The sequence below is a fragment of the Lonchura striata genome, chromosome 3, assembly GCF_050655825.1.
Source record: "Lonchura striata isolate lonStrDom1 chromosome 3, ASM5065582v1, whole genome shotgun sequence".
In the NCBI taxonomy this organism is placed as follows: Eukaryota; Metazoa; Chordata; class Aves; order Passeriformes; family Estrildidae; genus Lonchura; species Lonchura striata.
In genome coordinates this window covers 103,965,011-103,977,260 of record NC_140705.1, presented here as the reverse complement: position 1 = coordinate 103,977,260, position 12,250 = coordinate 103,965,011, and the positions used below count along the sequence as shown (strand labels likewise).

Genomic DNA, 12,250 nt, shown 5'->3' with positions numbered 1-12,250 from the left:
AATTCCTGGCATAGTGCTATACTACTTCTCTCTGCAAGACCTGGCATGAAGGAAATGAAAGACACTTATGTTAATTGACTATATTAACATCTTCTGAGCATGGACCAAAATTAGAATAAAGAGATAATCCTAAAGTAATTACTTTCTTCTGTGTGAAATGCATGCAAAACTAACTCAAAGTGCACAAAAATAATTGAGTTGCTTACTAAGTTAGAGCTCACATATACATAATTTTATGAAAAAATGGAGCCTAGTTTCTCATGGATGTGCATGTCATTCCATGTCTCAAACATGTTCTGTATTTTCCAGTGAATACCAACATAATCCTGTACTTCTCCAACAGCCTATCCCCACTACTGAGATGCTTATTTTTTCAATTACCTTTGCAACTTCTACCTCTTTGTCAAATGTGATTGCAACAAACAGAAAATCAGATATACAACATAAGCCAAGTGATTTTCATCTCCTCGGGAAGTCAAAGTTAAAAAGTTCTCCTTGCCTTACCTGTTGGTATTCCTTTTCCTTTGTCTTTATTTTTTGTTCTAAAGACAGACGAGCGCTCTCAGCATTTTGTCTTTGGCAATTCAGTTCTTCTGACAATCGCTTCACCTTTTGCTCCAATGTTTGGACCTGTAATAATTTAGTTAACAAAGTTTAACACTTAGTTAATTTAGTTAAACAAGTGTTAAAGGTGCAAGTGATGTTCCATTTAAATATATAAGCCCTCACAGAAAAAACACTGCTGTTAGTTACTACAATTATTCCAGCATTCATATAACCACAGTAACTTTAGCTGGTACCATATAAAATCTTAGCAATCCAAAGTACAAAACTCATTCATTCTTCCTTATGTTAGTGAGAAAATGTGTGTGTATGTATAGAAAGAGTACATACACATTTATGACATATATATTAAAGTATATGTGTATACACACACAGTAATAACAACATCTTGAGATTATATAGAAGATAACATTTTTACATATATTTAGATGATATAACAAAACATACAAGACATATCTTTATATATATTTAGACACTATAATAAGAAAACCAATGTTTTTGACAGAATGCAGAAAGATGCTACATCTGGCACTAAGAATAGACTGTATTTTCAGTACCTCGGGTTGCTACCAACTAAAGAATGACTGCTAACTGCAAAGCAATTACATTTTTAGGCTGAAAATAAATGGATATTGTACCAAACTTCAGAGTGATTCAGCAAGCTGATTTGGACAGAAAAAAGTAACAATCTTAGTAAAAATAACAGTATTTTTTACAATTTAAACTTAAAAAATTCAGCAAGCTTTGTCTATGTTCACCTCCACATTAACTTATTATTACACTCAGTTGATTATGTCAATATTATGTCACCCAAGAGAGTGAAGCATCATTCACCTAACTTCCTGAACAAAAAAAAAAATGTAAATTTTATTCCAAACCAAATCTGTTAATGCAAAATATGTACTTTTTTTCCCCAGAGAGTAAGACAAAATGGCAAAGGGTGACTGGGACTCTCTTCAGCAACAAGAGCTGTTTATTGACTTAATGAAATGGTAGAAATAAGAAAATAAGAAGCAGGTAGTTGCATTGGGATGTCAGAGACTGCAGGGATTGTGAAATCCTGTAAGATCACATGGAAAAGTGATTGCAGAAAGGCTGCAGATCCTACAAGGAATGAAAATACTTGATAACACAGAGATGCTGGGCTTGAGGTCTGGGAATGGTACCAGTGACAGAGAAGTGCACAAGGGGGATTGCCAGGATTAAATCCAAGCTACAAGACACAAACTAATATCTAAAATCTCAAAGCAGTTCTACTTTCAAAGTCCAGGGTGGGCAGGCAGAGGTCCAATTCCAGTGCAAGAAAGAAGAAACAGAACAGAAATTAGTCACCTTTACAAGGCAGGACCAAAGGAACCTTTTGGGGCAAGATGCATTGCACCTTAAGGATGGGCTGCACATCAGTGCCAATGGTGGCGAGTCCCACTTCTTATCCTTCCTCAGGCATGTTCCTAGATGCGCAATCTCGCCCCTTCCCTCGGGCTGCTTTTAATCCCCTTTGATTCCTTAGCAAAAGAATTCCACTCTCTTACACTCACAGAAAATTAACAAGGGAAAATTAAATACATAATACCCTAATCTTTTAGGAAGTTGAATCAAGTAAATTTTGGAATCAAATAAATTAAAATTAATCCCTTTTCAGAGAAATTGAGCTGTCAGACTGGGTCAGCTAGGTCTTCCCACAAACTCACCATGACAACAGTGCCTTTATGAAGTCAAGGGACTATGTCAGGTGTTTGCTTTTCCCTTACCCAGCCAAGACTTCCCCTAAACTAGTTCCTCACAGAATTATCAACAGGCAAATGTTGCTTCATCTCTGAGAAGGCAGAGTAATCAAGGTTTACATGCAAAGGTTTATTTTTTAAGGGCCAATGCAGGAGTTGTGGGAAATATTAGCTAACAAATAGACTTAAGTAGCATGCAGAAACTTATTGACAAACATGGATAATTATTCTACCCACATTATTCTTGTGAGAAGACACACACAGAAACATTTTTCCCTATGCTGTAGATGAACCACTAGTAGAGAAAAAAATTTAAAATATAGATGAAAATATGAACATTTAAGAAATTATGACATCTGTGCACTAATTTCAAATTTGTTACGTGTTGGGAAAAGGGACTTTAGGAAGGTAATGCAACTTGATTGATCAAGGAAAAGACTTACTTGTTACCCTCTGCAGTTTAAACTACTTTAAGCACCGGTATTCTCCTTTTGAATATGATTGCAAGAAAATATCTGAACCATTTCAGATTTTTATGTGTATTTACTTACATACACTCTGTAAAGTCTTGATTAAGCAGTGTACTATTCTCTTGATTTTGTGTGAATTCAAACCCCCCAGAATTAGGCTGTGAAATTCCATTTAGAAGCTGTATATATTCTTAATCTTGCATTGCATTTTTACCTAGACATTATTTAAAATAAGCAATTTACAAGGACTATGCCCCCACAACATTCCGTAGTACAAGCAACAAATTCTGAGTCTTCTTCAGGTCAGAACTTGCCACTAGATGTCATTGTTGCTCTATGCAACTTGATCAGTAAATATTTCTCAGAATTTGCGTCAATCTTACCACAGTATGAAAATTATTTCTTCAGGTGGTGTAAAAGCCCCCCAGAAAATGGGCAACTGCTTGCTTATATTAATGCTCTTACATATAATACATATCAAACTAGCATATACTTCTCAAAACTTGATCCTCGGTAAACTCTCAAGAAACTTTGTCTGAGAACCTTGGTTCTTACTAAATGGCTGCAAACTGACACATAGGAACACTGAAAATGAATTGTAAGGGCAGTCAGAAGATGTGTGACAACATTTTACCTGTGTGGTAGCTTGATCAAGTTGTGTACTTGTTTGAGTCAGTTTATCTCTGGTTTTGTTCAGGGTTTTATCCTTCTCAGTTAATTCCAACTTCAATCTGTCCAGCTCCAGTTCAGTCTCTTGATGTTTATTCATATGGGACCTTTTCAGTTTTTCTTGAGCTTGCAATTGCTGTTCTAGGTCTTTAATAATGGAATTTAGCTCTGAATTTAAAAAACAGTAAAGATTAAGGATACTTTTTGCTTTGGAAGGTACCTCTTCCAACACACTTCCTATTTAAAATGTTTGATAACACCCCAATTTCCTGGCACAGGCAGACACCCTGTAAAATTTTCAGCAAGTTAAAACAAGTTTTAACTGTCTTCTACTATGACAGATCTACTATCAGGATTGAAAGACAGTTGACTGTAAATCAATAATTCCTACTTCATGAGAAAGAACACAAACACAAGAGCTCAGGAACAAGTGCTGCAAAGGCACAAACAACTTGTTCCTCCTGCTGGCTTACTTTTTTTTGGTTTTGTTACTGTCTTTAAACATGCAGAAACATGTCACTTGAAATAACTATTACATTCTTTTATAAGTTTATCCACTACAAGCATTTTCTTAGCTCAACTGTGCTTCCAAAAGACTTTTCAACTATTTGGTAACTGTCAATGTCCCATTTAATATTTTAATCTTTTTCCTGTCTCAAAACTGCATACATATAAAACTAAAAGTAACATTCTCACAATATACATCAGCAAGAGTTTATCTTCTAAAAGCCACCATACAGTAGAAAACATAAGTCAGATACAGGAAGCATTATCAAGAATTAATTTTTTTTTTTTTGTGGTTTTTTGGTTTTTTTTTTTTTTTGTTAAAACAAGTCCTGTCTTCCTGATTCTGAATTTGTATGGCTTCCAAGTTGAAAAAGCCACCAAAATTGAAGCTGTAAATTATTAGAATGAAGAGTTTGGAGAATTTGGGGACTTGTAAAACAGTGGAAAAGCTGTCCAAAGAGTACAAATATCAGGCTCAAGTGAATGCTCAATAAATTAAAAAAAAACCCCAGCTATTTTCTTTCTTACAACTATCAGGTATCATGAATGATTATTTCTTCATGTCAGTATGTGTAATACAAGACCATATCTTGGATTTTGATTGTACTTCTTGAAGCATACTTTATTTTGTGCTCTCAGTAGCATTCATCATGGACCAACTCAGTTATACACTAAGCTTGTTCAATCAAATTTTTAAGACATTATTGCTCAGTCAAAAAGTATGAGTAGTATAGGAAAATAAGAAAACAATATAATTTAACAGTGACATCCTGAAGAGTTTTTCAACTGTTTTAAGAAGATTGTTCCAAGAGCAATGGGATTAATGGAAAAAGGCATTTTTCATTTAGATGATGTCCCCTACTCAGCCCAAAAATACAAACTGCTCCCTTCTAATTCTCATACCCCTTTATACAAAAGATACCACAGCTTGTAGGCAAATCTCTGTGTACAGCTTATCACTGAAAATACACCAGCAGTCAACAGGACCAGCTGGCAAAGGCAACAGCAAGTATCTCTTTTCCTTGCTAAAGCACTAATTTCAATAGCCTGCTTCTATCTGCACATCAGCTTTCATGAAACCATAGAGGAGACTGCCTCTGGGTCTTAAAGAAATGCATCAGATACCTTGGTTCTGTGCTCTCAGCTGGATCATGAGGGAGGAATTCGAGTTCTCAGCAAAGCTGTTGTCAAACTCGTTTTTCTCTGATAGAATACTTGAATTTGTGTCTTTATCCCATGGAAAGGAAGATGCTGCAGAACTTCCCCTTGCAGGTGTTTCTGGGTTTCTACAAGGTGTCTTTTCCTGTTGCCATGAAAACACGGATGAGGAAGCCTGGTGCCGAGCAATCTCTCTGTGACTCAAAGAGCTTTGAGGATGAGGCTGATTTACCTTCTGCATCAAAAAAAAAGAAAAGTATGTACCTTTGCACAGTTCCTTATCCAACATAAAACAAAATAACTAATTTAACATTAATAGCTAATAGGTCACCATCATTACACATACAGCACCCACCAGGGCAAAACCCTTATACATATCATTATTTTCTATGCTATGTAAATTAAATAACTTTAGCACAAGATTCCAAGCAGAGCTGATACTTATAAATACAAATCAGAATATCAAAGAAAATATTTTTATCTGTGTATCTTTATAAGTAATGTACATAATTTTTTGTCTTTTTCAAAAGAGAGCCCATCGTTTTACTCCTACATTTTTATAAATTGAATCCTACATTTTCGCAGATAAGTGAAGAAACTAAGTTGCAAAAAACCAAAAAATAATATAAAGAAAAAATCTGTATTACATTGTCAAGAATTCTGTGTCCAATCCTGTAAAATTACTTGCTAACAGACTAAGAGGAAAGGAAAACTAATCATGCATGCAGCAATCATTTCCCCTATATGCCATTTAAATTTATAGTTTGAGACAAAAGTTTGAATCCAGAACTAGCCAAAATGACAAACAAATGCTTCCTAGAATCATAGACTTGAAGTCCAAATGTATTCCTTTTTCAAATTGTTTTCCTGATGTAGTACTTCACTATTCTCTTTTAAGCTGAATTTTACCCACAATCTTAATTATTGCAAGTGTTACAAAATACTGTGTGATTGTCAACCATATTATTCAACTCTTTTTCACAACACTTATCAATATGCTGAATAGCACAGTTCTCTTTACCAGCCTTTTCAGACTTCTCTGTTGATCATTCCCCAGTAAAAACAGACCATTTTTTGCCACTCTGCAATCAATCGTTTCCTTTAAATTTGCGGGAACTCCCCTTATCCAGTTTTTTCCCATTCATCAGTGCATATCCAACAACATTACACTGAGTTGCACTTGACTTACACATTTTCTGATTTGTCTTAAAAGAAAAACCCCAAAAAGCCTGAAAATACGAGGGATTATTTTCCTTTATCAGCAAATGGTTGACCTTTTCTCCATACGCCTACACATGCTTCAATAAACATATCATATATTTCTAACAATTTGCCCAGGACGTAATGTTGGCTTGACTAAACTCTATTTCCAAGAAGCAGCATGGTTAAGTGTTTTTTTCTAATGTCATCATTCTTGTCCGCTTCCAGTGTCAAAAGAAGAATGAGGCAACATTGCACATCACAGTAATTCAACAGCCCCACACTGCAGTGCCCTATCAATTAATGGGAAATTACTCTCTGCATCTGGTGATTTTTTTAAAATTACTATTCATTTTAGCAATCTAATTTAAGACCCCTTCTGACTTTCCAATTTGAGGCTTTGCCACAGATTCAACCCCAACAAAAAAAAGGCTCCTATACAGAAAAGTTTTAAACCTTTACATAGTAAATACCCAAGATAAAATTATTTCACATTTTCTGCAATGGCTTTTTCCTTGAGGGCTTTCACATCTTATTCATCTTGTTCTCAGATATTAGCTAATACTGTTCCTCCTTCATATATGTTTGAAAGATTTATGGGTTTCTATTTTCTAGGTGTGAATTATTACTCACAACTTTTTTCAAGGCTATTTTATTATCATATAGTATTTAACTTGGCATAACTGACACTGTTTTATCTTGTCCTTGCTTGCAGAAGACTTCCAGTTTCTGAAGGATGTGTTCTCATTTTTAATGTCCTCCTTTGCTATTCAAAGAGGATGGCTTTTCTGAATTCTCCAAGATTACTTCTGAATGGCAATACACACAAATTTTTTATTTTGAAATTACATATTATGTGATGTATAATATTTTTCACTAGTTTTCCATTTCATTTTCCAACTTCACTTAATGGTTATTTTCTTAGATAACACACAAACCATTATAAAGAAATACTTACCTTAAGCTGGATAGTTCTCAGTTGTAGTTCCAGCTCTTTATTTTCTTGTACTTTTTTCTTGTATTTTTCTTCTAGTTCTTCAAACTTAGTATCTACACAGACATGATGAATAGTTCTTCATAATCTACCTTAGTCCAACCAGTTTTCCACCCAATCCAGCCAGGTTCTCACCCCTATGGGTCCCTTCCAACTTGAAATATTCTAGGATTCAATTATTTTAATGAATTTAAGACTCCACCTTTCAAAGGAAAATATCTCCCCAGGAATATAATTTTAAACAAAGTTAGGCAAATAATTTTAATTTTATCCCTCTTTCAGGAGTGCCATGCTTAGCAGTATGCTTGACATTGCCACTAACAGCAAGCCTTTTTAGATACAGATAAAAAAAGTAAAAGGTACAAGAGAAAGAGATTATGTCAGATTTCCCCTGGAGTAAGACTGAGATGCCAAACCCACAGAACATTTGTTCATAGCACTGAAAGAGGTAAATAACATGTATAATGTTGAACACTACGTTTTTCAGCATAAGGATGTCTGGCCAGAGTGTTCTCCACTTAAGGAAGCTTCCTGTCATTTATCCAGTTCATTCAAATATTTTAAATATTTTTGATGTCACTAATTTGAAGATAGAAGTGATGATTTGAAATGGATACAGAGAATTAGTTGTATAGATTATCATGCACAGTAACAGTCTGTGCAAAAAGTAACTTTCCAAATAAATAACACATTCAACTGTTGACTTCATTTTAGTTAAAGTACCTGTGGTACAGGGAGAAATTTGCTCCCCACAACATGAAGAGAAGAGCTGACACCAGGAACAGGCATTCAAAAGATTGCTGCAATCTACTGCAGGATATTTTATCACTATTCCATGTCCATCAATGTAGCATTGAAAAGATGCAATATTTGTGATCTGTTCAATCTGCACTAATAATTTTTAAAATGGAAACCTAGGGTGCTACGAATTAGATACTTTCATAATATCATATATTAGAGGGGGTAGGCAACTCAGTACAAGTGTAATGTTTAAAATACTCAACCCTCCAGGAAAACTGACAGACAACTGTGCTGGATGAAGAAAAGGATTATTTACCATTATTACTTTGAACTGGTGTTAAAGGAGCAGTAAAACTTTTCTGTGGAGTGGCACTGAATGATACATCTCCTGCAGTCAATGTTTGCTGACTTCTCTCAAGCTCACATTTGCATCTGTTCAGGAAAGAAGCAGCAGCATAAATTAATAACGGAAGCTAAAAAGATAATTAGCTATTTTCAGCCTAACACACACTAACAAATTACATTACTCTAAGGACTTAGTTAAAAGATCAAGTCAAGCCATATCCACTGAAAATTTTTAGGGGATATAACAAAAATACAAATGACATTTTATTTAGAGTTTCAACATAGGTAATCAATTACACAGGAGTCAGAGCTGAACAACAAAATCAAACCCTAAGCAGAAGCATCTGTGAGAACTCCTTGAAGTCTTACAGTATCAAGCTGCAGTTCAGCTAAACATACCCAAATCACTGTAAGCACTGAGAGTATCAAACTCTTACTCTTCAGTAAGCATCTTTATGTTTTGATACCGCATACTTTCAGAAAACTATGCATACTTCATGAAAATGTGAGTGAATAATCTCTACTCAACAGTGTATTTCTCATGTGTTCCATTTACATCACTACCCAAAACAACACAGCAGACAACCCATTTGAGGGACTTTAGTGAGGTTGAAGATACCAGGGCATCCAATGAAACCACATAACTAGTTCAGAGGCCACGCAGTAACTTTTGCCCTGCTCTGTGAGCACATGTTGATAAAATTATAGTCCCAAACTGTAGCTCACTGCCAGCGACTTCACATTTGCCTTTTTTATTTTCCCTCTCTTTTACACCTCAGTGCCAAGAACTCCTCTCCCAGAGGACCATTAGTTGGGATGAAGTGGCAAATGGTCATGTACCAAACAAAAAGCAGACAAATACAAAATCACAAGCAATGGCCAAGAATGAGGTACATGCAGTAACAGTTACATAAAATAATGTAATGGGAAGGGGTAACTCAGCAAACAAACTTAATTTTGGGAATAAATAAATGGAACACATATCCTCAGCTCAAAACCTCTTTGTCCCAACATTTGACAGCAGATACAAAGAACATTAGTGAGGTTCTATCAACCCTGTTGAAACTCACTAGATTCTTCATTGATGGATTTCAGCAACTCCTTACACAAAGCTGGCATTTCTATATGCCATAAATTATGCTGCATTATTTATCACAGCAGTCAAATACCTCAACGCACTTCAGTTTTCACAAAAAATCAAAGAGGAAAAAAAGAAAAAATAATTGAAAGAGCAACACAGCTTCCTCTTTACTTGCTTCTATTAGGACATGTATGAGGCATGAGGAAAAAATTATGAAATAACAATTGTAACTATATTAGAGACATTACAGCAAGTCCTCACCTTTTCAGTTCTTGTTCTAGCCTTTCAATATCCTTCTTGCAGGAATTCAGCTGACCTGACTGAATGTTGACCTGAGATTCTTTTACTTGAAGATCATGTGAAATTTTCTGCTTTGCTTTCTCAAGATTATCACACAATTCCATCAAGCTCTGGTTTTCTCTTTTTAGCATTGCATATTCATTTTTTTCACTTTCAACCTAGTTGGAACACAGAAACATTTTTGAAATTATCAACTCCTCTCTATACTTAGGTGCATTTATTATTTTAGTAACACTAAGTTCAGATGTTTGTGGTGGGTTCAGCACAATGCTGTTATTTTCTTCCTAACACTTCAAAGTCGTGACAGCTCTAAAACCCAGATGTACACATTGTGTAAATATTCTTAGGTGTGAAAAAAACCCACATTTGCCAAAATTCAACTCAGTGACATTAACAGTATTAACAGTTTCTATTTATTGATGAGATATGAACTCTTAAAAAAATTCATAAATCCCAAAATACTAATAATCATCATTAGTCCACATTCTTCATTATCATCTCGCTTCCCTTTCCAGCCTATCTTTAGCAGCCAGAAGGCCTTTGCTCACTCCACAAAGTGTGCACAATAATTATCAAATGTCACAGCTTTGAAGATAGAGGCTGGCAGGAAAGATGTCCTTCTCCTACTTGGAGTAACATCCAAGGGGAATCATCTTTGGCACAGTGCTGTTCTTTTGACTGAGAATTGTATTACCTCCTACTTCTATGAGTTTTAAAGTACCCCTTCTTTTTGTTTAGGGACCACAGCAGTCCATTGGAATGGTTGAAACAATTTCCTGGAAACTCATAGGAAGAAAATCAAAGAAAACTGCTAGGCTTAAGGTTTTCTAGAAGGTTGTACCAATCTAAAGGGAATAACAAGCAACCTTTTTAAACTGTCTCTGAGCTGCAGCCAAAGAATACAAAACAAAATTGAACCAAATGGGTCACTGCTGACCTGAAGCATGGCAGGACCTTGACCAATCAGGTCTTTTTAGTCCCCTGGTTACAGAGCTGACAGGGTAGAGTTAGATGAGTTGTAAAATTACCCTTAAAACCAAAAAGGAATACCAAATCCTAAACCCCCAGCCTCTACAAAGAAATAAACTAAGGAATAACATAAACTAAGATTATAGGTATCTCTAGGCAAGGTGAAATATGAAGAGGCTATCAACTGTGCAGCTCTGGTATATAAAATTAGGCCCAGTCGTTATCATGTATTTTAATGAGTATAAACAATAAAATATCTATTTTATTAATCATAAAGAGCTGTAGAAAAACCTCATGGTGCACATAAGTAACTAAAAATGGACAAATAGATAGGAAGTAGAAATCATATTACCAACCAAAATGAATTAAAGAGAGGGAAGGACATGATGAATATTAAGAAAAATGAAGATAAACAGTTTATAATTCAGTGCTACCTTTCTTTTCAATCAGGGAGAATAAACAAAACATTAACCCATTCGCTAAAAATAACCACCAGAAAGTAAGCTGCTATAACAGCGTTTGTCACCAACAACTGCATTTTGGGTTACCTTCTGCTTCTGTTTCTGCAACGCTGCCTCCAGAGTCTCTAGCTGGTATTGCCTTTGCTGACGCTCCTTTTTAAGCTTATCCACTTGACTTTCCAGCTCATGGATCTTCTGCAGGATTCTGGGGGAGAGGCCCTCTTTCCATTCCTCCACAGCCCAGCTCATATTGGCTAGATTCTTGTTTCACGTAAAATGGATAGTATTATGCCTGAAACACAAAGACAACAACGAGACCTTCCAAGAGGTGAAGTAAGCGTCCCTTTAAAAGAAATCGCATATTTTAAGCTTAGCAGCGATTAGAATACAGCATTCCACAACCTTACAGGCTTCCTGACCTAAACACCAAGCAGCACCCTAAAGCATTAGGTGCTATTTTGACAAGCTTCTATGCATTTAAGAGCAGAACGTCGCTCTAACCAAACACCCAGCAGCAACAGTTTCTACTCCGAGACCTGCATTTGACAGCTCTACCTCAGGCGGCGTCTCCTTGCCAAAACAAGTGGCTCCGTAGGACGCCTCAGCAACGCTTCTTTATTTACTTTTCAAAGCAACGTGGGTACCTCAGTGTACCTAAACCTATTGACCAACGCCAGGCGGAGAGAGCCCTCACAGAACGGGGCGGCTGCCTGCCACCGTCAGCCCCGCGCACGACTGCTCGCTCACTCACGCACTGCTAAGCGCCGACCAGAGCCCAGCGACAGCGACTCGAGCCGGGTGCCGGAGCCGGGTTCCGGTGCCCGGTGCCGGTGCCCGGTGCCCTCACGGCGGCCGCGCTCCCGCCGCGACTCAAACGCGACGCCACCGCCCCGCGGCCGTTTGCGCCCGCCCCCGCCATGCCGCGGCTCCGAGCGCTGATTGGCCCGCTCGCCACGCGGCCGCGGCCTCGCGACCAATGGGAGCGCAGCGCGGCACCGCCCGCCCTCCTGAGTGGCTGGTTCGGAAGCGTTCAAACTGCATTGGAGGCGGCGGCGCAGGCGCGCGGC

General features: G+C 37.0%; 1 protein-coding gene across 5 annotated transcripts in view; it reads right to left on the bottom strand.

The window, feature by feature from the left end:
- The window catches only part of CENPF (centromere protein F), a 34,550-nt gene extending 22,475 nt beyond the window's left edge, over window positions 1–12,075 (bottom strand). For 2 of the 5 annotated variants that reach the window (XM_031504520.3, XM_085576069.1), the window contains exons 1-8: window positions 11,935–12,075; window positions 11,271–11,475; window positions 9,715–9,911; window positions 8,344–8,459; window positions 7,251–7,342; window positions 5,060–5,327; window positions 3,393–3,595; window positions 505–630 (exon numbers count right to left, since the gene is read on the bottom strand). In XM_031504520.3, the coding sequence (XP_031360380.3) occupies window positions 505–630; window positions 3,393–3,595; window positions 5,060–5,327; window positions 7,251–7,342; window positions 8,344–8,459; window positions 9,715–9,911; window positions 11,271–11,432 (1,164 nt within the window). In that variant the 5' untranslated portion in view covers window positions 11,433–11,475; window positions 11,935–12,075. Of the gene's footprint in view, window positions 1–504; window positions 631–3,392; window positions 3,596–5,059; window positions 5,328–7,250; window positions 7,343–8,343; window positions 8,460–9,714; window positions 9,912–11,270; window positions 11,476–11,719 lie in introns of all 5 variants that reach the window. The other 3 variants (XM_085576067.1, XM_085576066.1, XM_085576068.1) reach the window with 3 other exon arrangements.
- Between the last annotated feature and the right edge of the window lie 175 nt (window positions 12,076–12,250).